A 27,319-nucleotide genomic window follows, 5' to 3' on the forward strand; every position below is an offset into this window, starting at 1 on the left:
TCTACATTCTAAGTTGTTGTGATACTGGAGAGAAAAACAGACAGAGAGACATCTCGGCGCAGCTCTGCACCTTTCCAGCTGCGTGAGCCCAAAGGCAGCCGCTCTGAAAGGCTGTGCGGCACTCGCCCCCCGTCCAAGCGCGGAGGGTGACACCGGCAGGGTCGCTGGGTGAGGGGGAGCTGGGGCAGTAAACACACCGCTGCTGGGGGGACACCTCCACCCCCGGCCACACAAGGTGCCCTCTCCTGCTGTCGCCAGCAATTTAACGGTGCCCACGGGGCACTTGGGCTCCCACGAAACACTGATTTGCTGGGAAGTGGTTCCTGGTTCTTAAGCTTGGGGCCAGGAGGGTCTAGTCCTGGAGACCAAGGAGGTCAGTTAACGTGAGCAGAACCTTCCAGAGGGGACGTCGCAGGCAAGGCAGCCTGGGGGGGCGGGACTTCAGGGACTTGGCCGAGTGCAACCCCGGCGCTCCTGCAACCATCCCCGAGAGGAGGCTGGGCCAGTTTGCACGAATTACTTGATCTCAGAGTCTCGGTCTCACTTTCTGTAAAAACGGAAACAACTACAGACACTGCGGAGCTTCCGTAAGTATGAACAGTCTCCGCGGGCGTTCGTATGACATTTCCAGAGCTGGTCTGGACGACACCTGTTTGATCTGTAGTTAACGTGTGACGGGGTGGGGGGAAGATTGCCGGGTTCTCGGCTCAAGTAAGCTTGTGAACTGCACTTAAGTAAAGTCACACAGGCTCCTTCACGGCAGGTTGTCTTGAAGCCTTAAACTTGCTCCGTGGATGGCGGTTCTGCACAGCGTCCTTGTCCGCCTGGCCGGCCCCTGGGGCGCGCGCGGGGACCCCGCACCTCCTCGGGGGCAAAACCGAGCCCTTCACCCACGTGCGTCCAGGGGACCAGGCTGCCATCAGCAGGGGTTCAAAAGTGTTAGAAGGGAGTTAGTTATTGAGTAAGAAGAAGAAAGACCGAGACAGTCTCTGATTGGCAAGCCTTGTACTTAGGTGGGATTTCCGAAGCGGAGAGACTTTCTCGTTGGTCGTAGAGAACGTCTGACGCTCCCTGGCTGGACACAAAAGCAGGCCAACAGTCTGGGTATTTTCACAAGAGGAAGGATTGCTCAATAGCAGGGGCCCAGGGTTTTCTGCAGCGGCCGTTTCCTCGGGACAAGTGGGAGCTGATGAGCTGCTTTCTGGGGTCCAACTGTCACTGTCCCTGTAAGGGCGGGGCAGCTGTGGCCAGAGATTTCTCAGCCTCTGTCTCCACACCCACGCAGCAGGGATGAATTCCCTGCCTGCCTGTCCCTCTACCTGACTAATTTGAAACTCAGCCGAGGTTGCAAGAGGCAACCAGTATAGATGCAAGTGATTTCTGCAATAGTGACAACTAGACACCCACTAGCATCGCCACCATTAGCGCTAATGGCAGACCCAGCAGTAGTATTAATGGGATACTGAAGAAAACATTAAGGGGATATTACAGACGTGCTGCTGGCGGCCAGTCTTCGCTGCACATTCACGACCTGCCAGGTTCTGAGCTCTTTACCCTCATCAGTGCACTCGACCCGTCCTCACAACAATTCCACAGGGAGATGCAACTGCTACCTACGATTCAGAGGCTACGACATGGAAACACGGGGGTCCAGCACTCTGCAAAGTCACAGCGTGCGTAGTGGGAGATCAGACTTGGGGCCCCAGAGTCAGCCTCGTCGTCTGCATGGCACTTGCACGCACGGCCCTGCTTGGATGCTCGGTAACCCTGTGGGCTAAGCGTTCCATGCTGTCTTCACGTGCAGCCCCTGAGCACAGAGGGCCCCTGACTTTCTGGCGGCCACCCAGCAGTTCCATGGCCTGGTGAGGCAGCTGGGGGCGGCTGAGGCCTGGGCGCTCAGCCTTGCTCTCCCTCCCCAGGGATCAAGGTCAGCCCTACTCAGCCTCAGCCAGCCGTCCCTCCCTGGGAAGGCATCAGAGCATCCCCAAAGGCCTCGCAGGAGGCAGGAGCTCTGCCTCAAGCCAGGATGCTGGGGGTCAGGGACAGGGTGGGCTCAGCTCCTCAGATGCCCTGTCTCCGAGGCCATGTTTTGCCTCCTGCCCCATCCTGCTCTCATCTTAGCAAAAGGCTGCGTGTTTCCAGATGGCAGGGAGCAGCCTGCTTAACCCCGCTTCCTTACAACACTAGGGATAAATTCACAACTTTCCAAAACGAAACGCTCCCCACAGTGCACCCCTCTAGGATCAGCCCTCTTGGGGTGACGTGGTGCGGAGCTTGCCCCAGGGGTGGGTTACCCAGTCCTTGAAAGGCCAGCCCGTCTTCTGGCTGCTGCAGGTGGGGGGTCCCGCGGCTGCAGGCAGGGAAGGGAGGTCTAGGTGCGCTCCTGCCTCAGGAATACAGCGGGGAGAGCATCAGAGCACGGAGTTTCCAGGACCATCTAATAAAGGAAGCCAGGGAGAAGACAGAGACACTGCCAAAGGGAACTCCAGAGAGTTCTGGAACCTCCCCCGTGCCCACGGCTGTCACACGTCCAGCTCTGTGGGCACTTTCCAGTAGATGCCCAACAAGTATCTGTGCGAGTCTGTCTCATCACAAGACAGGAGCTCCCTGAGATGGGAATCAGGGCTCCGTCACCTCGTGCGAGCCGCGCCCGCATGGCCCCCGGCCCCACAAGTGTTCCCTGTGCTTTAACTCCTTCCCCAGAGCCCTGTGGGAATGAGCCCTGCGGGTATGAAACCCCCAGGGACAAAGGGAACAGCAAAGCTGTTATAGGAAAACAACAGTCTCGAGAGCCCAGTAAGTTGCAGCTTCAAATCCTGCTCCGTCACTCAGTCCTAATGGCCTGGGTCAAGTTAGCGCAACACCGTGAGTCTCAGTTTACATCTGTAAGTAGGCGTCATAACCTTCCTGCAGGATCTGTGCTTCCCAAGGACGGGGACAGCTTGGCAAGTTGGCTTTAGGGCATTGGTAGTCAAAGAAACTGAGCCTCTTTAGACATGAATATTTTCTTTGTCTGAGAAGGTAACATCTTTTTTTTTTTTTAATCTTATTTGAATCATGGTTAGGATAACCAAGCTGGCACTGCAAACAGACACATTCTGAGAAATTTCCACTTGCAAGTCATGATGAGATCCAGGCATTTCATTAGATGGGTTCCTGCCCTTGAAAACCGTGTCCCCAAGGAAAAGTCAACATGACCCGCATATTTCACGTTTCAACGTCACCTAACCTTAACATCACAGAACACCACCATGCCCCCCGTGACACACTTTCCACAGTCCTCCACCTGGACTCGGCTGCCTGCAGATGTTCTGAAGAGAGAGAGTTACAGCCCTAAGCTGTCCGCTGACCTCCCATCAGGAAAGTCATGCTACCACTCTAAACCTCAGTTCCATCATTCCTCAGATAGAGGTTCATGCTGCTTCCAGATGAGAAATGAGTGCGGATGTAATTCGTAGACTATAAAATACTATTAAAATGCCAGTTGTTTATATTCTGTTGAGAAGTAAGAGCACTTTTCACGAGTCCATAAGGGGGGGTCAAAGAAAGGAGTGGGGAACAGACTGGAGGCTGCCCTGGAACTGGAAAGGTCGGGCACAGGGAGATCTTTAAAGGGAATTTGTATAGCTCAGGATCCACAGTAAAGCACACAAAAAACAGGAAAGTGGAGGGAGGGAGGGAGGGAGGAAGGAGAAAAAGGAAGGAAAGGAGGAAAGAAAGGAGGGAGGGAAGAGAGAAGGAGAAAGATGAGAGAGAGGGGAGGAAAGGGGAGGAGAGGAGAGGACCAGACCGGAGAGGAGGGTCTGGACGAGCATGAAGCCTCAGCTGCCCGTCAGCTGAGCAGAACAAGTGATTCCCCTCCTGGTTCTCAGCTTCATCGTCCACGAACAGGGTGATGCAAGGGGTAATAGTACCTCTGGCCCAAGGGGGTGTGTAAGATGCCTTGAGGCAATGCTTTGGAAAATGCTTTGCACACAGGGAAATTTGAAAGAGGCATCAAGTTCTGTTATTTGGAGTGAACTACCTGGAACCTCTGTTCTTCACCTGTCAAAAGAAAATCACTCAGCTTAAGAAGATGACCATATACGTATATACAGTGGAATACTACTCAGCCATAAAAAATAACAAAGTAATGCCATTCGCAGCAATGTGGACGCAACTACAGATGATCACACTGAGTGAAGTAAGTCAGAAAGAGAAAGACAAATACCATATGATATCACTTACATGTGGAATCTAAAACATGACACCAATGAGCCTATATCTACGAAACAGAAACAGACTCACAGACCTAGAGAACAGACTGGTGGTTACCAAAGTGGTGGGGGGGATAGACTGGGAGTTTGAGGTTAGCAGATGCAAACTATTACATAGAGAACAGACAAACAACAAGGTCCTACTGTACAGCACAGGGAACTATGTTCGATATCCTGGGATAAACCATAATGGAAAAGAACGTAAAAAAGAATGTATAGGTGTATATAACTAAGTCCCTTCGCTGTACAGCAGAAATCAACACAACATTGTAAATCAACTACACTTCAATAAAAAATTTTTAAAAAATAAACAAAATACACTTTGTTTCATCTTTATGATACGTCACAGTCATTACGGAACTGAATTAATAAAATCTGGATGACAAACTTAAAAAAAAGAAAACGACCACAGATAATGCATGTGAAACCCATTACAGACGATAACCAGGGCTCGGGGAAGAGAGGCTTTTCCCCCAGTTCACACTGGCAGCTGTGACTCCAAATCGGGGGGGGGGGGGCCTGATTCCAAGCCAAGGCTCTGACCTCTCTTCTGGCCACGCCCTCATGCACACACACTGCCTCAGTAATCTCACTGGGAGCCCCTGGTGGGTAACGCGTGGCAGGAAATTATCCACCCACATGCGCACCTGTCAGAGCCAGAGCTCTAGGAATTACCTGGTTGCTTCACTGGGCAAAATAGACAGGAGAGAACAGATATTCTACCCCTGTTCTTCCGATTAATTAAATATCAGCGCTCTCCCCCGAAATACTGACAAAGACATTGCTTTGCTGCTAGAGGCGCCATGCGAGTGCCCCTCTCCTCCCACCGGCAGAGCCGGAGCAGGCCCTCGGGTGGGGCTGAGGAGTCCTCCGGGCAGCGGCCCTCCGGGTGTGGTTCCCGGGCCAGGGGCGTCAAGATCACCTGTGCCTTATCAGGAGGGCAGATCCTCTGGCCTCACCGCAGCCCCCCCGAGCCAGACAGACCGGAGCCGGGCCTGGCACGGTGGTTTAACAAGCCCTCAAGGGGGTTTGGGCGCCTGGTCAAGCTTGAGAACCAGTCCTCTGCGGTGTCAGAATACATGAGCTCACTTCCTGGCTTGGCCACACAGACAGAGAAAGTCACTTGCACCTGGTCACACGGTTAATAGGCGTGTGCAATGAGGACAACCATCTCTACCCCCAAACCGAGCAGCTTGTGTGTGAGTCCTGGAGACAGTAGTAGTTGTAAACATGGGGCACCGTTATTATTCTCAGAGGCTCTGCAAATCATTCTGCATGAACTGAAGAAAGGAAAAGACACCTTACGCCTCTACAGCAGCCCACCTGGAACACGCCTTCTAATAACACTCCCCAGGCCCCCCGAGGCTTTGTGAGTTACAGAAGTCCTCCTTGGGGGAGGCAGCAAACACTGACATTTCCCATAAGACCTCATTGATGCAGAGGACGCAGAAGATGTCACTTGGTGTAGAAGGTGGAAAACTATGCTGGTATCGCGGTAATTATACTTAACATTTACAAGCACTTTTTACAAATGTAAGTCACTTATTTTCATTAGTTCACTTCATCCTCCTTGTAACCCTCTGAGGCCAGCAGAATTATAGTCGCCAATTCATAGGTGAGGAAAGCACGGGCGGCAGGGGTTGAGGAACGGACTTGCCCAGTGCCCTGAGCTGCTAGGTGGCCGAGCTGGGATCTGAGTCCAGCCGGTCGGTGTCTAGGGTGCAGGCCCTTGGCCTCCCCTGCCCTCCCAGCCCAGCTGCCTAGCAGTCCGGCACTTACCCTCCCGTAAATGCTCTCCCCTCCTGTATGAAGCCCTTGGCCCTGCGGCTGGGCCACGAAACTTGGCAAGAGCCTGAGTGTCAGACGGGGCTGGAAAAAAGTTTAGACTTTCTTATTCCAGCTCTGCCTGGGGCCGTGAGAACCCGTGAACTCAAAACTTCCCCCACGTGTCCTTCAGCACCACGGACAGGGTCTGCGGCATATTTCTTCCAACTCCCAGCATTCTGCCCCAACCTACAAGGCTATTTGAGGGCACATAAGCAGCTGAACCTATTTTCCCCTAAACCCTTTAATTATGATAAAAATAGAAGGCACTCGACCACAGTTATCCAAGTTGATAGCCATGAATAATGCACATTAAGGCACAGGCTAAGAATAGGAGTCGGGGGCGCTGATTACGCCAGCTGTGAAAAAAGAGAATGAGACCCAGAGCTGGCGGCAAGTGGCATAAATTCATGTTAGAGGTTTCGCACATACAAGCACACACGTACAATGTATACTTCATGGCTCAGAGGCTCTACGGTGTAGTCATGGCATAAGATAAGTCGATTCCTACAAGGTACATGGGTTTTGAGGGTCAAGAACTCTCAGATAAAAGCATCCCTTTTGGGGGAGGGCAGGGAACCGGCATTGGCCAGCGCAGTGGTTAGGGATGGGGCGTGCAGGGTCGGACAGACACCACCTCAGCCCCTCCCTCACCACTCTGTGCCCTTGGGCCTGCTCCAGGCTCCTCCAAGGAGGAGGCTGATGCCCGTAAAGTGAACAGCTGGCAGGTATCAAGTGGTCAATAAAAGGCCGATGTCATGATTCTTTCCACTACAAGGCACCTTCTTTGAGACAAAGTCACTCGACTGTCGCAGACAAAATCACCAAGTGCTGGCCACCGAGCTCTCCACGGCTGCCAGTGCTAACGGCCCACCCATCCCTTCGGACAGAATCTGCGAAATAACTGTGCCCATCAGCCCCTGCCGACGGCACACGTCTCACCTACACCAGAACCCCGTGCTATGCAGAAGCGCCTTACGCTTTCTGAGGGCGTTTCCTGGTCACCGCTCTGGAAAGGGGCCACTGGGAAGAAAATCCGTAGGTAGCAGACCCCGCGCTTCACTGCCCACCCGCCGGTACAGTCCATCTCCACCTCCGCGAAATCCTCTCGCCTCGCAATTTCAAGTACAGCCTGCCGTTGAAAGACACCAAAGAAAGAACTCACTCAGGTGGGGAGGACTCAGTCTTTCACACTGTGGATGGCACAAGGTGCGTCTGTCACGTGGCGATCAGAGAAATGTCACTGTGAGAGTGGGTCTGACTGTCCCATGAAGTGGGACATGCACTGCGGTGACGCTTCACAGGAAGGGCTCTCAGCCAGCTCAGACCTCAGACCGCGGGCTGACCAGGACCATGTGAACGGGAGCGTCACTGCCACCCGCCTCTCTGCCCTATGAGCTCCTCAGTGACGCAGACGTTCTTCCAGACACTCTTCACCCTCCACCCCTCCACCCACTTTGACTCTCAGCGCAGATGGCTGGATGGATCCCACCCCGAAGTTCACGTCCGCCATTCTCCTGTCCTTCTCCAGCCCTCCAGCACAGGACCAGATCCAAACCGGGTAGGTGTTACACTTTTGAACAAACCAGAGCTCACCATAAACTACTTCGTCCTCTTCCTATAGCTTCTACAGTGAGAACGTCGACGTGTAGGAGCATTTTCCTAAGTCTCAGCGTCCTTTTCCATGAAATGATGATGGTGATATCCTCCACCTGCCCTCACTGGGAGGGCCCAGTAAGACAATGACTGTGGAACCACCTGGCTCCCTGTTTGACACCCCGAAGGTTACTGCATCAGAAGCATCTGCAGGATTCCACAGGAGACGGGAGCGGTGGACGTGCAAGGAGGAGGAATCAATGCCGGGGAGGTGGAAACGTGGACGCAGAGACGGACCCAGAACTGGCAGGAGACAGAGACGGGGGAGGGTCTCTTGGGGCCACAACGTGCAGGGGACTTGACCCTCCGAGCAACACAGAGCGGCTGAGCAGGGGTCAGGAGGGAATGGTGTGACCACCGCGGCGTTTAAAAATCAAACGCAAATTCACGTGCAGTTGCATGTTCCAAATAGGACAGCAAGACTGAGCCAAAGGAAGCCGTCTGGAGCTGAGAAGTCCCGGGCACCCCGCCCCACCGCCGGGCCCAGGCACCCACAGTGCTCCGAAGCCACTGCCCCTCCTGAGGGGCTGGATCTTCAGGTCCCCAGCAATGCGGGGGAGACTGCTTTGTCCAGTTTCAAATCACCAGAGAACAGGAGGCAGCGGGCTTCTCGGGGGCCTGGTTTGGAATAAGCATGTGGGGAACAGCATGTGGGGAGCAGCCCACCTCCGCTGACAGCTCTGAACCTGGCCTTCTAACAGCCCTCCTTAGTGCCATAGAGATGGCCGTGGCCTCTTTCCTCGGTTTTCCAATCGGCACCTTATTTGTTTAACTTCGTGGTGAACCAACCCGTAAGGACTTCCCCCACGATGACCCGCGCTCAGCTCGGGCAGCCGCTGCAGGACATTCGGCTGAAGTTTCTAGAGGCAGCATCCCAGGACGTCAGAACAGCCTCTGCTATTTGTCTGGCTCAGAGTCCTCTTTCCCCGTCAGGTTTATGGTCCCGATAAAAATGGAAGAAAGCCATAAAAGACAAGGAACCGATGTCTGCGTGACCTAAAATTCTGTCTGCTACTGAGTCAACCAGCCCAGTAAAATTCAGCTGAGTTCCTTCTATTTGCTCGCGTAGTTTTTCTGGGGCACTGCACTGTGAAATCCGAGCACAAAATCCATACGAAGTTTTATTTACTGCCATACAGATTTCTGTGAAAATGCTGAAGAGAGGACTTTTTGGTGGTGGTTGCTTTGGTTTCTTCCCCCCCTCTACCAAGTGCTGAGTACACAGTTGCTGACCCAAGCGTGGCTTTACGGGGCACTTTGCCACAATCCCGTCCCCTGTGGCTCCCAAGGGTCACCACCATCGACAAGGTGTGAGCCAGACTTGATGAGAGGCTGCAAGCCCTCTCCCTGCTCTGTCCTCTGTTACTCTCCACTCGAGGGAAACGGGGGGCGGGGGAGTCTCCTCCGCACCAGGTCTAGGCTGGTCTCTACCTGAGGGCCACCTTCTACATCCTATCCCAACTCTAATTAAAATAGTAACACCAGGGCTTCCCTGGTGGCGCAGTGGTTGAGAATCCGCCTGCCGATGCAGGAGACATGGGTTCGTGCCCTGGTCCGGGAAGATCCCACATGCCGCGGAGCAACTAAGCCCGTGAGCCATGGCCGCTAGGCCTGCGCGTCCGGAGCCTGTGCTCCGCAACGGGAGAGGCCACAACAGTGAGAGGCCCGCATACCACAAAAAAAAAAAAAAAAAAAAAAAAAAAAAAAAAAAAAAAATAGTAACACCAGCAGCTGCTCGTAAGGAAAACAAAGAGCCCCGGTAGGAAATGCATTGCCCCGTGTATCTGAGCAGCGGGCGATGCTGGCTTAGGTGAGCCCGGACTCCGCTCTGCAACGTCACCTGCAAGGGTCCACGCTGGGCCCAACGTGTGCGCGTCACCTTTGCCCTACCCCACGTGGCTCACTGCATGGCTGCAGGGATATCCAGGCCTCATCGCACGGCCCCAGGCCCTGGGGGAAAGAACACTGTCCCGGGGCTTCTAAGTGGAAGTACCGAGTCTGTCGTTCTGTTTGCACTAATGTAGATAATGTGTCCGAAGTGATCATCACGCTCAGAGAATCCAGTGCCCAGGTGGCTTAGACCTGATTCCCACTAACGCTTTCTGATCTGCCAGGTGCTCTGCTAAGTTCTCTCCGTGGATGCAGTCACTTAACCCTCACTTCAATCTTACAAGAGCCTATTATTGTTACTGTCATCTTCAGTGTACATATGAGAAAACAGGCACCGAGAACTGTAATGACCTTTCCAAGGTCACAGAGCGAGACAGGGGGCAGTGCCAGGTTCCCAAAGCCGGACCCTCAGCCGCTGCCATGTTCTGTCACCCGGGAGCAGCCGTCACAGCACCCAGGATTCAGCAAACGCCCCCTGCTGGGAGAGAGGGCGCTTCCCTCCAAAATCATACTGCTTTTGGATTTCATGCGTGAACAACTGTAAATATACTATTATTTTTTATTTTTTCATCATATTAAGTTTAAGCTCTAGCTGTTAGTTAAATGTTTATGTTTTGCAAAAGCACTAACGTTATAGCAACGTAAAAAGCAATTAACAGGGCGTGAGATATCCCCAATCCCACTACCCCAGTGCACTGGCTGGCCTCACTGCACATGCATCTTGTGTGTGAGCGCATAAGGCTTCCTATTCTGCTATTTCATTTATACCATGTCGCACGCACATCTACCTATATAAGGGCTTCCTAATTTCCACTTATGTCCTTCTGGTTGAAGAAATGCAATTTTCCACCAGGTTGTTTCCATTTTTTGCTGCGGCTGCTCTTTGTTAAGAGTACTTATAAAGAACAGAGTCCGCTTGAGGTCGTTTTGCTTCTGTTTCTCCCTTCACTGGAGCTGTGCTTACGATAATTTCCTAGACATTTCTTAGTTTCCTTCTCTAAGCAACCCCAGCAGTACAACACCGAGTATCGTGGGAAACCCTCAAGGTGCAGCGCTGACGTGGCCGGTGTCCTAGGCAGGGTCTCCTGACAGCATCTCACCCTCCGAGTGTGTTAACGGTGGAGGATGGAGGTGGCACAACAGACTCGATTAAGGACCAGGAAGAAGCAGAGACACTCGTGATTAGATAACCACGTGACCAGAATGTGTGTGCACGTCTCCTCCGCTGAATTGCTGAGTGAGCCTCTGCGGGAGGCCCCGGCCATGTTCTACAGCTCTGTGAACCCACCACTCTCCCCCACGTACTAGGTACTTGAGCGCTGTTTACTGAAGAAGCACGTCTGTCACTCTTTTATGGATTTTAGCAATAGCTTCTAGCAGACAAAAGAAAGGAATAAAGATAAGGGACGGATTTTTAACATGCACTTCCACGTGCCAGGGACTAAGCCAGGTGCTGTCACAGGCACTGCCAACCTCCTGTAAGCCCCACAACAGCCCTAAGGGGTGGGCATCAATGGCCCCACTTTACAGATGAGGAAGCTGAGGCTCAGAGAGACACCGCCCAACGCTCACCCAGCCACTGCACAGCTGGGATCCAAACCAGGTCTGCCCAACTCCCGGAACCTGCTTTCTTTCCATCACCTGAGCCCACATTTGAGCACAAAACGAAAGCTCTCTTTGCCCTCGTCCTCCGAGGTGCTAGATTCCTAAGGGAAAGGGGAACGCCCCCAAAGAGCAGAGATCTCGCCGGTATCACACGGACCCCTGCAGAGGAAAACTGGAGCGACGCTCTGGCTTCCCGACACCAGAGGGCGCTGTGGGTCCAGGAAGGGACGACAACGCAGCCTCTCTGTGGGGTTCCTCCCCTGAGGGCTCTAATGCCCCAAAGCAGAAGGACGCTCGGGATGCAAAAGGAAGCTCACTGGACACCACCCACTTTGCCCTTGTTTTTGTTGTTTCTGAATTATTTTCTACCGCGGGGCTCATGGACCACATCTCCATGCAAAAGACTCAGTGTCCAACCATAGGAAACCTTACACCAACATCTTCACTGTGCTTATTATGTTGTCAACATGGAAGGACCAAGGGTGGGAAGGGCACGGAAGTCATCACCCCTCCCTGCTCCCCCTGACTCCCCCCAAAACGGGTCCAAACCAGCCCATCAGCATTGGTCCAAACCATGCTGCTGCTGCTGCTGATACCCTCTCCTCCTCCTCCTCCTCTATCATCACCACGACAGCACTGCCAGTGATGATGGGCGGGGGGCAAGAACAGCAGCGCCACCCGTCATGAGGGCTTTTGCTAGGAGGGGCGCTGGGTCAATCTTCCCAGCACCCTCGCCTGGTAGGAACCATTATCATTCCCTTTCTCTCTTTTACAGAAAAGGAACCCGAGGCTCCACATGAAGCGGAGCCAGAATTTGAAGCTGAACCTTTCTGACTGCAGAGACTCTGACCATTCCACTGGCTCTTGGTCCTGGATGACGGAGGTCCACACTCCATCCACCCATTCACGCATTAGGCAAGCATTTATTTAGCGCCAGCTGTCTTCCGGACGCTGTGAAGGAGGGTCCGTGCCTATCTTTCTCTCCTTCCATATGCCCCCAACACCTGGGCTACGTGCAGGTCTTTTCAGGCAGCCGCTAAAAGCCTGCTTCCCCCTTTCCCTGAGCCCGATTTCATACATATGAAAACACTGAGGGAGCTTTGTCCCAAGAACCCGTGGTGAACGTGGGGTGGAACAGGAACCAGAGAGAAGGCTGGCTTCCAAAACGAGGGGCAGAGGCAGCCCAGGAACAAAGCACCACACAGTGGTCCTGGGCGTTTGGGGGGGGCGCTGGGAAAGTCAGGGGGCCAAGAGCTCCGGCACTGTTCCAGCTGTGCGACACTGGGCCGGTCACTCACCTTCTCTGAGCCTCAGTTTCCTCAGCTGCAGGAAAAGGGGTAATTCAAGCAGCCTTCCAGCTTCCCTTCACGAGGGATTGTGTTTTCTAGCCATCTTACTAACTGTGACCTTGGGCAGGTCACTTAACCTCGAAGGTATGTTCTCTCATCTGTGAAAAGGGCATAGCCGTGCCTTCCCTGTCTTAATAATGAGACATAAAGCATGGGACACAGCTTACACGGTGCCTGGCCCTCAGACAGGTCAATGCACATTGTCACAGTGGCTGATTACCTCACCAAAAATTTAAAAAAGAAAAAACCACAGCAAGATTCAGCGTAAAACGTGATTTCTGGACACATCGGGCTCCAGTCCATCCAGTCCCCTTGGTACTCTGCGACTGCTTTCGAGAGAATATTCAAGCAAAAAAGCCAGTTTGTTAAGCTCTGTCCAAGTGCGTGAGTCACCAGTGGCCTTCTCCCTTCTGTGGATCCTGTTGTCCCCTTGCCTCTCCCTGGCCTCGCTGCGTCCTTGGAGGGGAAGCAGAGACTCCGAGTTGCGGAAGACAACAGCCCCAGGGACTGAGGCTGGCGGTGGGCTGGCGACCAAGTCTCAGAACTGCCGCCTGCGAGGCCCCTGATGCGTCACCACATCCCACCCCTTCGTTTCGACAGCTGAGGGAGCAGAGACCCGAGACGGAGGTGACTCATCCCGAATCACAGAGCTCAGATGCGGCAGAATCTAGACTCAGACTTTGCTAAAAATGCCCAACCGCGAGAGAACGTCAACCGAAGACAGAGCCAGGAGGGCCGGAGTCTATTCAGCTACGCGTCTCTCCTGCCAGCACCGGAGGCGTGAGGAGGTCTCCCGGCTGGGACTGTGGCCCGGCAGCTTCAGGTCCTGAGCGCAGCGCTGCAGCCTGGGCTTTGGGGCACCGGGGAGGCGCCTCCAGAAGCAAAGGGCTGCCTGTCCTGAGCTCAACCGGAACAGACGGGGCAGAGATGCAGCTGCTGCTCATGGGAGAAAGGGGGGCCTGTCAGTTTCTCCTGGTGGCACCAGCACGAGAGAAGGACCGCACGTCACTCAGACGACAAGCCGGCCCAGGAGCTGCACGTTGGTCTTGCCTGGGAAGCACGACCCATGCTGAGTGCCCTGACTTCAAGGGCTCTGGCAGCCCCAGTCCTGAACCCCAGGACCATGCGGGTGTCCTGTTAATACCCTGTGCCCGGGTTCTGGGCTTTCAGGAACCGAGCATGATGGCAACTATCAAATCTTAGCGCCTAGGTTCCAGGTGCTGTGCTTTGCGACCACACGGGAATCGAGGAAAATGGTGCCGCCAGCCCTGCTGTAGGCAGCAGGAGACCCAGACGCTGATGGCAGAGCCTGGGAACAGCCTCGACTGACCCAGGTCTGCCTGGTGCAAAGCTCGTGTTAGGCTGTGTGTCACACTGTCTCTCAAACGGCTCTGTATTCCTGTGCAGTAGTTATTACGTGTGCGTGTGTGCGCCTGTGCTTCTAACAGAGGTTAAAAAAGAGAAGTTCATTGTGGAATAAATGAAGACACAAAGGAAGTAAGGGAAAAAGTAAATACTCTCACAGCTTTGCCACCCACAGACAACCAGTGGTTAACAATAGGGGTTTGCCCCCAGAATCAGCCTCCCTCTCTGAGCCTCACACACACACACACACACACACACACACACACACACACACACACACACACACACACACACACACACACACACAGAGCCGGGGTCATATCGGATAGATATTTTGCAGTGTGTTTAATTAAAAATTAACAAAATGCTACCTTCGTTTTCTGGGTCATTATTTACCCTTCTAAATGTGATTTTGTGTCCCTAAATGCCGTTGTATTATTTAGCTGTACAATAACCCATGTTACCTTTTGCCCACCACAGAGCATTACAGTCGTTTCCAGGCTGCCTTATAAATCACGCTGTAATTACGAAACGTGCGGGTGTGTACCTGTGCACAGCCTTGATTTATCTCCTTAGAGTAAATCTCTAGACATGAACGGACTGAATAAAAGGTGCTACACGGAGAGAACGAGCTGGGCACGTGAAAGCTCTGTTTCCATAGTAACTTGACAGAGTGGCACCTGCTTTACACCATCAGCCCTACGCAAGGGGTTGATGTGAGCCCCCCTCTGAATAATGATATCCTTCCGAGGTCCAATGCCCTGCATTCTGAGTCTACAGGTGCCTAAACTCCGGCAAAATAATCAACATAAATGTATGTTGCAAAGTATTGTGGCTGCCTCTCCTGGGAAATGGGAGATGTATTTTTAATCGCTGGTGTGAGTGGAAAATGGCATTTTTAGTGACTGCTTTTTATTTCTCCTTCTAGGCTGACACCTTAAGGAAGCTTTCCTCTTTAGAAGGAATCCCCTCTTTCCCAGGATCTGTCGACCTTGTACATCTTCATCACGACTGATGAAGGTTAAAGAAGGTGCAACATTCATATCCAGGGAGAATGTGAATAGGCCTCCGTTCCTCCGCCTGTCTGGTCCTGCTGCCACCCGTGACTCTGTCCCTCATCATCTTTGCCTTCGTACTTCTGCAACCATCTCCCGACTATTCCCCAAGTTCCTCTGGTCTGCCCCGCTCTCGCGTCTATCGGCACCTGCTATTCAAACCTTCTCAGCATGTCCGATCACGCACAGACCGTCCCAGGCCTTCCCATCGCTGCAAACAAGGCCTGAACACATTCTGACATTGAATGCCCTGTATGTTGGTCCTCAAAGCACGTCTGGAGCTCTGCCTCCCGATTTCCATGAGCACCATTAAGCACCCTCTGCTCTAAGCACTGTGAACCATCCACGTCCTCAACAAGCCCTTCCCTCCCACTGCACACACGGAGGCACTCGGCCCAGGAAACCTCCTCCCCTCCCACCCAAATTCTTACCAGGCAGCACCGCGGCAGCACACAACTCTCCCGAACCCAAGCGCCCCATCCTGTTCCCGGGCCACATCCACGGCCCTTGGAGCAATGAGACAGCAGGGAGGTGCTTACCTTTTCACCCTTTTCTCCTTGGACAAAAGGTCCTCTGCCCTGGAAAAGCAAAGCAGAGAAGGCAAAGGTTTTTTATGAAGCATCTCCACGGCATGACATCACACATGGCAGATGTGCCCTGGGATTCAAAATGGTGGGCTGCTTTCTCATAAGCCCTGCCAAGGAGCCTCTAAAAGACACTGTCATTTACTGAGGGTAGATTCTCGTGAGTTTTATCTCATTTAATTTTTCCAACAACTCAGTATTTTGGTACTATTCTTTCTTCCACATCAGCTTTACTGAGATATAATCTACAGAGCGTAATTCACCTATTTAAAGTGTAGGACTTCCCTGGTGGCGCAGTGGTTAACAACCCGCCTGCCAGTGCAGGGGACGTGGGTTCGAGCCCTGGTCCGGGAAGACCACACGTGCCATGGAGCAACTAAGCCCGAGAGCCGCAACTACTGAAGCCCGCGCGCCTAGAGCCCGTGCTCCGCAACAAGAGAAGCCGCCGCAGTGAGAAGCCTGCACACAGCAACGAAGAGGAGCCCACGCTCGCCGCAACTAGAGAAAGCCCGCGCGCAGCAACGAAGACCCAACGCAGCTAAAAATAAATAAATAAATTAATTAATTAACTAAAAATAAAGTGTTTTTCTTGATTGGACTTCCTGAGGCTTCTTGAACGTGTAGATTACTGCTCTGCGTCAAATTCGGGATGTCTTCAGCCGTGATCTCTCTGAACGCTTTTTCTGCTCCTTTCTCTCCGCTCCGGGTACCCCTTTCACGTGCGCTGACGCACTTCACGGGCCCTCACACTTCTCTGAGGCTCTCGCTCACTTTTCTTCATTATTGTTTCTCTCTGACCTTCAGATTACATGATCGCTACTGATCTGTTCTCAAGAATGCTGGTTCTTTCTTCAGCCAGTTCAAACCTACTGTCATGCCTCTCGAGTGATCTTCCTTTTCATTTCATTGACTGTACTTTAAAATTTCCATTTAGTTCTAGAATTTCCATTTGGTTCTTTTTAACAATTTCTACCTCTTTATGTTCTATATTTGATGAGATAATGTCACGATACTCCCCTCTATTGCCTTCCGAATGGCTTCCTTCAGTTCTCTGGATATAATTACAATGGCTACTTTGCAGGCTTTGTCTGTTAGGTCCGACATCTGTGCCCTCTCACAGGCAGTCTCTGTAGCCTGGTTTTTTTCCTGTGTTATCAGTAAAATGGGTGTTTCACTAGCCCTCACCTCACAACATTGATGTGAGGGTTAAATGAGCCAGAAATCTGTAAAACATATAGCACAGATCCCGGCACACCACGAACGCTGTTAAATATGAGCCTCTCTTCCTATTTCCATGTTCATTTGCGCAGAGCAGGTGCTTCCTACCTCTGCACAGGAGGCAGGCGTGTGTGGTGCGGGTGAAGGGCGCAGCCCAGCAAGCGGGCACAAGACTCAGATTAAAGCAGATTCAAACCCCGCCTCTGCCACACGCAGGCAGAGCACCGGATGTGATCGCGAGCGCATCAGGCACGTCTGAAAATCCTGCAACCTCCCCACCGTGAGTGCTGAGCCTAAGTTTAAGGAGCTGCTCTAAGGAGTAAGGAGGGACCGACGTGAAGCCCCTGTGAAGGAGGGCAGGCGGCACAGCCACAATCATGAGCTCTCAGGTGATGGCACGGGGGTATCTGCCAGGCTAACTCTTCTAGGGCAGTGGCTCCGTCCTGTCGTCCGGTTTCCCGAGCACTGAGAACCTAAAAGGAACTGATTATACTCACTCTCGTTCACTGACCTCCTACCACGGGCCAGGCATTTTATAGACAAAGTTGCTCTTTTCTTTATTCTGCTCATGGAGCGAATGAGGTCTTCAGGGAGGTCAAGCAACCTGCCCACAGTCACACAGCTGATGGAGGCTGGAGCCAGGGACAACTACTGAGGTCCACCTGACTCCGAGCTTGTGCTATCGACGCTACAAGGTGCAGGCTGAAGGATGGGTTTGGTGCTTCCACCAGGCCAGGCAACGAGAGAGGAACAATAGCATTTACCTTGCTTCCGCACTGTTACGAACTGTGTACATGCGCTAACTCGTTTAATCCTCATCGTGCAGCTCGACAGTTAATTTTATCCTCCCCACTTTACAGATGAGGAGACTGAGGACAGAAAGGTTAAGTATCTTGGTGGAGCCAGCCTTTGCGTCCCAGCCACGTGGCTCCTGAGCCCCGCCCTGCACCACGAATCGTTTGTCTCTGTAATTCTTCCCCGACCCACCACCCACTGTGCTCGCTCATCAACCGAAGGACCCGTGAACGCAGTCTGTGCCGGGCCAGATGCCGGGGACGCTGGACCAACAAACCGCAGACCGAGGTATCGGGGAGTCAGCGGACGCGGGGGGACTGACAGGCACCGGGGAGGTGCGAGAACCGGGGGCGTGAGCCAGAGCTGGGGTCGCAAGGACACCCTGGAGCAGTACGCCCGGTCGAGTCTGAAAGGTGCGAAAACGTGAGCCAGGCAGGAAGGGGAGGTGAGGGGCAAACGTGGGTGGACGGAGGGCAACATGATTCCCCGTAGAGGAAAAACCGTCTGCAGCGGCCAGGGTGAGACATGGCCGGCTGGGGGAGTCGTCACCGCCAACCTGGAGCACAGCCTCTGGGGGGTGAGGGCGGGGTGGTGCAGGGTGAGGCTGGAGCGGCCGGCAGGCCTCCCGTGCCCATGCAGAGGGGTTCCCCCCCCCGCTGGCCATGCGGAGGGGCCTTCACTCACCGTATCTCCTTTCTCTCCCTTGGGTCCAGGAGCGCCAGCCGGCCCCGAGGCTCCCACGTCCCCCTGAGGGGTGGAAACCAGAGACGAGCGTTGGGTCGGGTCCTCCGACCGACCTCTCCCACACCAGCTGCCCACGGCCCACCTTGCCCCAGTTTCCTGGAAGCAACCGATTTTGTCACTGCCAACTGCATCATGAGACCAAGCCTCCCACCCCCGGAGAGCGAAGAAGCATCCGAGTAATTTTCTCAAACTCCCGATTTCCGGAACGAAGGACACGTGGAGAAGGCAAGTGGGTGAAAGCATCGCACGCTTGGCCCTGGAAACGGGAACGGCAGCTCCTATGCATCCTACTGGACCCAGCTGGGGGGGCGGGCCTCCCAGGCATCCTGGAGCCTCCCCAGGAAGCTTCAGCACCACCCCCCAGCCCCGCCCCCCCAACCCAGCGTCCCACCCCGTCGGGCCTCTTCCTACTGGCTTTGAGTCCGGGGACATGGCACCTGGTACATCCCTGCACCCAGAACTGGCCTGGGCACCCGGGATCCACCAGGCCATGCCTGTGGACACGACCTGAGCTACCTCTAGGTGAACAAGAGCCGCTGGAATCAAGGTGTTCACACAGCATCTCAACCACGGACGGCCTGGGACGCCGGCTAAAGGGCCAGGACTGCCAATCGGCCACACGGCCGCCAGGCTTATCTGCAGGTGATGGGACCTGTTTCCCTCCCTAGAATCCCCTCCCTCCCACCTCGTCTTCTCTCCCAGGGTCAGGGGTCGGGCTCTGCCGTCCGCACAACCCCACATCTGTCCGACCACAGCACAGCTCGGTCGCTCCGTGAACGGCCACTGCTTCAGACAAACGTTTTCTACTTAGAGGTTCACAAACCCCCAGACAGCTTCGCTCTCTTCCATCTGCCAGCCCCGGGGCTGCTCAGCAAGGCCGAAGCCCCTGCTCTCTTTCTCGCAGCGAACACCTGGCACCCTGGGCCTCCTGTGTTGTGCGTGTGTCTGTCTGTCTGTCTGTCCTCCCCATCCTAGCACACTGGGGACAGAGGGGAGAAGGGCGAGAGAAGGGGAAGGGGAAGGAGGTACATACAGAGGAAGGAAGAAGGGAGAAGACCAAAGGGACCTTAGGAGATGTTCAGTGGTGACGCACTGAATGAATGTGAACATGAGTAATACGGGTGAGAGGGAGGGGGAGAAAGGGAGAGAGGGAGGGACGGAGACGGGGGAGGGGGAGAGGGAGAAGGGGGGAGGGAAGGGCAGGGGAAGCAGTCGTCGCTAGGTGTCTGCACCATCACACTCAGCCCCTCTTTCCAACACCAGACCAGGTAATGGCCACTGGGCAACGCTGACCTCCTCCCTCAGCCTCCGTGTGACCCCGGGCAATGCACACCTCCTCTCTGGGTCTCAGCTTTCCGAGACCGAAACAATGATGCGAGACGACAGCCCTGTCCAGCTCCGTAAATGTGGTAAACGTGGGCAGTGGTGGACAGGGAAGAGGCTGGTCCACGGCTGAGGAGGGAGGAGCCCACAGGGAGGCACCTGGCCTTGAGCAGTTCGTGAGTTTGGAAAACGTGTACAAAAAGAATCTCACGCGTGTCAGGCAAACAGACCGTGCGTCCTGAACAAACAGACTCTTTAAAGCGCAACCCCCGAAGTTTCTGGAATATAGAGAGGCCAGAAAGGATCGATGCGGAGTTAGCTGACCACGGAGGGCTGAGCCTGTCGGAGCGAGAACAGCATCTGAGCCCGGGCACGCGTGGTCTCCTTCTCGATCACACGTTCAGGCTGAGAAATGGACGCTCCGAACCGGGGAGGGACTCAGAGGTTACGGACTTTATGCCACTTGCTCTCTCCTTCCTTCTCAACAAGCTCAGAAGCACAACCCCGCAGGACAGTAATCTAAGACACTGTTGTTCGGGAGTATTTTCCTCCTTCTTACGAAGAGAGCGAACCAAAGGACCTCACGCTCTAAAGGGCTTCTCTGCCGGCTCCGATACTGACCTTTGGGCCGGGGGGTCCCACTGGGCCATCAAAGCCCTTTTCACCCTAAAGGAAGAAAGACAAAAGAAACAAGTGAGGTTGTGTTTTAATTTCCCCCTTCTTCTCTCTTTACGAGTTGGTTATCCCCTCCACCTGCTCATACGCCAGCCCCTTAGAAAGCCACGCGCCGATCAGTAGGTTGGACAAAGTTCACTGGAGCCGAGCACCCGTTCTCAAAGTGCCAACCTACATGGGGAACTTGGACGTGGCCTCCAAATACAGCCACTGGGGGAAAGATCATCCACCCATTTACAAATGCCAGCCTCAACCTCTGGGTGGCATCGCCCAATAAGCCATCCCATCCCTCCTTCATACCCTGGGTCCACTTATCCATCAATTCAACCACTATTTCACACAGTGGCTGCAAATACAGACATGGAAAGATTCAGCCTTCGCCATCTGGAATTTACGAGCTTATGGAAGTAGAGACAAGTAGGCAGTTTTAATCCAATGTGATCATCGTTATGGTCGATGGAAGAAGAGGGAAAGAAAGGGTCATAATGTCCCCAATAGCAGGGGCTGAATGAATAGGTATCGAATGGATGGATGTGAAGAATGGAAAGGAAGGCAGGCAGGCAGGGAGGAAGGGAGGAGGGAGATCATACAGACACTAACAATGGGATCAGAAAAGGAGTCTTTGGGGATGTCTTGAAAGAAGAACAGGCATTAGCAGATTAAAAGGGGTGGCGGGAGGGAAAAAGATGTTCTAGGCACAAGATGCTACATAGGCAAATTCCAGAAGGCAAGAAAGATCACGACCTCGCAGAGGAACAGGACATTCCTGCCTGCCTAGAAATTGGGAGGGGAAAGCGGAGTGAGATGAGGCTAGAAGGGCCACTAGGACCCACCAGGGGCCACACAGAGTGGGGACAGGTGGGGGAGGGGATCTGTGAGCCAAGCTCAGGAGGTCAGTGGCGATCCGGCAGGTGTTTGTGAGCTAGAGAGTGAGAAGGTGGCGGGAAGACAGGATGCAGGCCTGCTTGACCCCAGACTTCCTCCCGAGGGGCCCCGCCAGGGCAGGGCTCGGGGGAAACCATGAACTGGGCAGAGCTAGCGTCGGCCGCCCTCCCTGGCAGTCTGCAGGCTAGTGGGCCAAGCCCCACGCTGCTGCAGTGACCCTTTCTGTTTGGGGTTTTCCATGGAAAACAAGAATTCAAAAGGACTTGGGTTTGGACAGTTGCTTTCGGTATGACATTGATGGGTGAGAACCGGATCAACACGTTGTCTGTGGACCGCCTGAGCCCGCCAGGGGCGCAGATGAGGATCCCTGCCCAGCGCCCTGGGTGCACCACCCTCCCTGGCTCCCTCTCTGGCTCCTCCCAATCCTAACCCAGCACCAGGCCGGAAGCCCCTAACTCCAGCGACGTCCCAGACAAAGCCTCAGCTCGCAGCATGACCGAGCTTCCCCTTGTGGCCTCCCAGCCAGCTGGGCCGTGGCTGGACAGCCCCACTTGACTGGGAGCTCCTCGGGAGGGGGTCTCTGGGTGGAAAGGAGAAAGGAGAGTGTGAAGGAGAACAGAGGAGAGGGAAGAAGGGAGGGAGGAGAGGCTGCCAGGACAGGCGGCTTATTGCAACAAAACCGTTAGGAAATTCTTAAAGTGTGTCCACTCCAACGAAAATCAGCCACAATTTCGTCGTTTTGTCTGTGTCTCTGAAGGCCCTTGCAAAGTTGGGGAGCACCTCCTGGGTGCCGGCCCTGAGCTGGGCGGGGCAGACAGAGCGATGGATACACTGAATGCCGTAGACTGAGGGCCCTGGGGGCCACCGGTCGAGCAGGTCTCCACGGAGACCATCTCGGTGTCGTCATCCTCACATATCCGTTTATTCTGCTCAAACAGTGGGAATTTTTTTCTTATTAAGAGGGCTGTTCGTCCACAGAAAAACAGATGAAGGCCTCAGGCACCCGAGGAGTCATCTCATCTAGGCTAAAGGGCAGGCGATGGTGGCAGTCAGAAACATATTAGGTTTTAAAATTAGAAACAAGAGGCATTAAACTCTACTCATGTATGCATTTCGGTTATACAGTACAGCTAATTACAGGGAACACTGACAAGAAAGGGACGAGGGCGTGTCCTGCAGAGCACACCTCGACCCTCAGCCGCTGCCCATGCAGAGTCTTACTCCCGGAGCAAATCTGGCTGGTTTGGGCGCACACACGAGTGAAGAGGAGACCGGGAGGAACCAGGAGTGCCTTGGGAAGACATTATGAACTCCAGGAAGATGTTCGTCACAGCCGGCTCTGAGCAGCTCCCGTCGCGATGTGCACAGAAATCAAGAAGGGAGAAGCCCAAGGGGCAAGGACAGTCCCTTGACCGGAGAGTCGCCTGGAGCCTGGGGCCACCCTGCCCTGGCGGCCCACGTGCATGATGGGAAATTCCCACCTCCACTGCTGGTTCTGCTGACCAGCCTGCCCCACTCAGCTCTGGGGCCCTGGGCTGGCGGCTGAGGGTGGACTGTGGGTGGTACCTTTTCTCCAGCTGGGCAGGAGCAGTTGATAGTCTTCAAAATCCCGATCTGTTCACTGCCGGAGGTGGGATGAGGCTGGGGCGGGGGAGAGGGCTCCGTCAACACAGTCACCTGGCACTGGAAGGGAAGCACAGCGGTCAGCACCTGGCTTCCTGCCCAGCACTGCTCCCTGGGGCTTCCCTGCCCAGGCCAAGGGGAGCCAGGAACCCCGAGGACACTGGGGCCTGAGCAGGGAGGGCAAGCAGCGTTTGACCGCGGGTCCTGGCACCCTGAGGCCTTGGAGTCAGGCTGGCGTGGGCCAAGGGTCTCTGCCACTTCACTGGCCTCTCAGCAGCCTGTGGGAACCACTGAAGCCCTCTGAGCCCGGGCGCTCACCTCTGCAGAGTGGGGACAGGGGCGTTTCCATCACAATGCGGTGAGGAGGGGTTAGCGGGAGGGAAGAAAGCACCCGGTCCAGAGTCTGGAACGCAGGAACCCAGCAGGTGTGCCCGTAATGACTTATTTCCTTACCCTCGCCAGCCCCCTCCCTCCCTCTTTCTTCCCTTCCTCTCCCCCATTCCTTCTTTCCCTTTACTCTCTCCTGCTCTTACCTGTCTCCCTCCCGTTCCTTTCTCTCCTCCCTCTCAACAGTCAGGCTCAGCTGACTCCGGACCCCAGCCCTGGTAACGACCACCCCGGGTGCCCGTGCCCCCTACTCGCCCTGACACAGCACACGCTGACCGAGTGTTCACTGCGTCCGGGGCCCGCGCCCGCCGAGTCCCTGGATTTCAGCCTTCTACTCTGGGAGGCAGGACTACGGAAGCACCCTTGGAACTGGTATTTGGTAAATGGAGAGGGAGGGAGCTGGACCGAGGCGGAGGTGGGGAGGCCCTGGCAGAGGCAGAACTGCGCCGGGGGCCCAGGAGCCTCTGCCCGCTGTTCCTGACCCCGTGGGGCCTGCTCCTGTCTTGCTGAGCAGCGCAGAGCACGGCGGCCTCCCCACTCTGGGCGCTGGCAGCAGGGACGCCGTTCGCCCCCTGCCAACCTCAGCCCCGTGCTCCCTGGAGCTGGGCCTCGTCGCTCAGCTGCAGCCCCGGCGGCCGTAGACTGAGGCTGGGACAGACCCGCCTGACCCGCTCCCCCAACCCATGCCCTCCAGACCAGGAAACGGAATCCTAGCGATGACCACCGGGCCCCCTCCCAGGGCGCACTGTGATGGCGGGTGCCCCGATCCCATGCCGGGACCCAGGACGCCCCCTCCCTCGGGAAGCCAAGGACCCACTCCCCACCCACCAGCCCCTCCACGCCGAGTCTCTGCTCACCGGACCCGAGGGGATGTCACAGCACGTCTCCAGTTCTGAGTGGCGCGAGTCACAGTAAATCACGATCCGCTGTAGGTCAAACTGGGAGGGAAAGCGAGGCCGAGAGTGAGTTTTGGGGGCTTTGGAGCCCAGGTCCTCCCTGGTTTCAGGTCGGCCCTGCTCGGGGATCAGGCCCACTTCCTCCTCAGGGTCCTGTATGGTCTGACCCTGAGCTGAACTTGAGAGGGAGCCTAAGTGTCATCTACAGACAGCCCGTCCCCCTAACGGTGCGAGCGCCAAGCGCGAGGTGAGTCAGCACAGACTGGGGGCAGCGTCTTCTCCTGCCCCGAATGTGCTACAGCTCAGGCCCCTCACACGCCTCCTCCCGTCCGCAATCCGTGGCCCCTGCGTTCGCCAAAGCCCCTGCCGTGGTGCTGCCACTAACAGTCTGCAAAGGTTCAGGGTAGCCCTGGTTTTCAACTCTCTCATCTCATGTGGTGGCTTAAGTGAACTTTTTTATGTTAAAAATTTGCTTCTATCAAATAAAAGCAAAAATAAACAAGTGGGACCTAATTAAACGTATATGCTTTTGCACCGCACACGGCACCACGGACCGTCACATCCATGCCTCTGCACGTGGCCTCTCTTCTAGGAAAACCCCTGAAAACGAGCAACCACGCTGAGGCATCCCCTCAGGAGCTGTTGTAAAAATACACCCGCAGATCTCTTGATGCTCCTCCGAGAGGTGGGGCTTCATTCCCGAGTGTAGGAGGGACCTGGTCACTGGCTTCTAAGGAACAGAACACGGCAGAAGCGATGGCGTGTCACTTCGAGATCAGTTATAGAAAGACTGGCTTCTTTGTGTGGGCACGCACGGTCTCTCTCTCTCACACACATCACACAGCCTGGGGGTCACCAGCTGGCACGCAGGGAGCTGCCCCACGGAGAAGCCCACGTAGGGAGGAACCAGGGCCGCTGTCAGCAATCCAACAGCAAGGAACTGAGGCCCTCAGTCCAACAGCCCACGGGAGGCTGCCAGCAACCACCTGCGTGAGCTTGGAGGTGGTCTTTCAGCCCTGTTCTAACTTCAAGGTCACAGCAAGAGGCAACAGCTTGACAGCCACGTTATGAGAGACAATTGTTTACCTTACACTCTAATCACTGAATGCCCCAGACAAACTCTCCCAACTGGGTATATATCTCCAGCCTCAAAGGCACGTGTTACCCTATTTTCTTCATGAGGAAAGCACATCTGGAGATGTGCCAGCACGTTCAAGACCCGCGACTTGCTGGTTATGATGGTGAAACACCAAAACAATCTAAATATTCACTAACAGGAGAACAGATAAGCAAAATGTACAATAAAATGAAGTATTATGCAGCAGCTAAAAGGAATAAAAGCTCAGACACATAATTTTGAGAGGAAAAAAAGCAAGACGTGCCTATACATGCTGTATGTTATTTACATAAATTTCAAACTATCTAGCACACGTCCAACAATCCTATATTTGATAACAGAAATACAAATACGTGTAAAAAAATAAAAGAAATGGCTTTGGAAAGAGCTATCCCAGATCATGATTTGGTTACTTTTCGAGAAGCAGGGGACACTCCCAGCCAGAAGGATCGAGCTGACTTCAGCCTGAAGACAGCACATAAGTGTACACGTATATTCACAGTGTGTGTGTCTCTGTGTACAGATGTGGGAATGCATTTGTAGAGGAAGGAAAGATACATTAAAGGAAAGTGAAAAAAAAAAGAAAAAAGAATTAAGGAGGGAAAAGAAAGAATAAAGAAGGAAAGAACACTGATGTCATGGCGATGGAAGGACAGCTATTACCAGCCAGAGTCTTGCCCAGTTAATATCCCTGGTTGGTGAAATGAGGATGATTTTTTACTTATTTTCCATATACCTTCCTATATTTTCCAATTTTTTTACAATCAGAGAAGAAGGGAAAAGAGTCTAAATTGACAGGGAACTGTGTAACTCTATTTCTCTGCCCAGCGATTTGTCTACATATACATGTAGGTATATATCCCGTGTCCCCGGTGCAGAGCAGAGTGCTTGGCACAGAGCCGGTGCTCAATATATATATATGGTAAGTGATCAAGTGGCTAAATAATCAAATGAATGAGTGATGGTGACGTGGCGGTTTTCTGAGTCAGGCTCCTCCCTCCTAAGACAGTGCGGGGTGATGACTTGATCAATGACACACACAGGTGTAGGGGACATCAGGAGCACCCGGCTCCCGAGGCTTCTCCCTGGTGACCCCAGGACCTTGGCAGCGGAAGGCCCGCCGGTACTCACGTCGACGGGCACGCTGTCGTAGAGGCGCTTGCCGACCACGGTCCTGCCCCGGATGTCGATGTCCTCCCTCTCCTCGACGGGCAGCGTCTGCGCCAGCGCACAGTCGACGTACAGGGAGACGTTCTGGGCCTGCATGCTCAGGGCCACCTTGTGCCAGTCGCGGTTGAAAAGGTCATGGACCCGGGGACCTCGGAAGACCACCCTGACGGCATCCTTCATGGCACCTACAGCGTTGTACTCCACGGCCCTGTTCTTGCCGTCCAGCCGGATGGACACCTGGGGAGGAGAGGACCAGAGGCCCCTTGAGCCGCGTGGGACCAAAGGCGGGGGGAGGCAACCGGGGCGGGGAGATCACAGGGTCAGAGCCGACAAACCCGAGTCACATCCTAGCCGTGACCCTCACCAGCTGGTCAGCCTTGGGCAAATCACTTCCCCTCCCTAAGCCTTGGGTGTCCTCACTGCAGTGGTGTTACTGACACCTACCTTACAGGCTGTTCTAAACCTTGTCTTAAATGGAAGATCTGGGCTCACATGTTAATCCAGGGGTCAAAATCTCAAGTACCCGAGGGGCTATGCAGGTAAGAGCACCTCTGTGAAACTACAAGGGGACTGGTGAGGAGGGGCTTGATCTGTGAGACCAACCAGAAACGCTGACGGGTTTCAGCTTCTTTTAAAACTGCAGGCAGCAAAACAGAATCCGTCTGTGTCTAGATACCAGGTGCCAGTCTGAGACCCCATCCACTAACCCAAACTCTCTCTCACCTTGAAGACAAAATTGAAGCCCTGGTAGAATAAAGCAATTTGGTGGCAGGGACCTTGGCTGTCTCGTTCACTGGATTACCCTCTAGTCCTTTGCAAAACGCCCTGAAAACTCTGGAAGGAAGTTTTACTTTCCTCTGCGTTTTAAGGATGAATGAGGGGCTTCCCTGGTGGCGCAGTGG

At 54.3% G+C, this 27,319-nt stretch overlaps 1 protein-coding gene across 2 annotated transcripts in view; it reads right to left on the reverse strand.

Annotated features, from left to right (window-relative positions):
* Positions 1-27,319, reverse strand: part of COL22A1 (collagen type XXII alpha 1 chain) — a 247,900-nt gene that overhangs the window by 148,887 nt on the left and 71,694 nt on the right. For both annotated transcript variants that reach the window (XR_010837384.1, XM_067017097.1), the window contains exons 7-12: positions 26,379-26,654; positions 24,092-24,172; positions 22,791-22,907; positions 20,286-20,330; positions 18,282-18,344; positions 15,540-15,578 (exon numbers count right to left, since the gene is read on the reverse strand). Coding sequence is in view for 1 of the 2 variants with exons in the window: in XM_067017097.1 (XP_066873198.1) it covers positions 15,540-15,578; positions 18,282-18,344; positions 20,286-20,330; positions 22,791-22,907; positions 24,092-24,172; positions 26,379-26,654 (621 nt within the window). In the remaining variant the exon portion in view is untranslated. The remainder of the gene's footprint in view (positions 1-15,539; positions 15,579-18,281; positions 18,345-20,285; positions 20,331-22,790; positions 22,908-24,091; positions 24,173-26,378; positions 26,655-27,319) is intronic.

The sequence above is a fragment of the Kogia breviceps genome, chromosome 17 (genome assembly GCF_026419965.1).
Source record: "Kogia breviceps isolate mKogBre1 chromosome 17, mKogBre1 haplotype 1, whole genome shotgun sequence".
NCBI lineage: Eukaryota > Metazoa > Chordata > Mammalia > Artiodactyla > Physeteridae > Kogia > Kogia breviceps.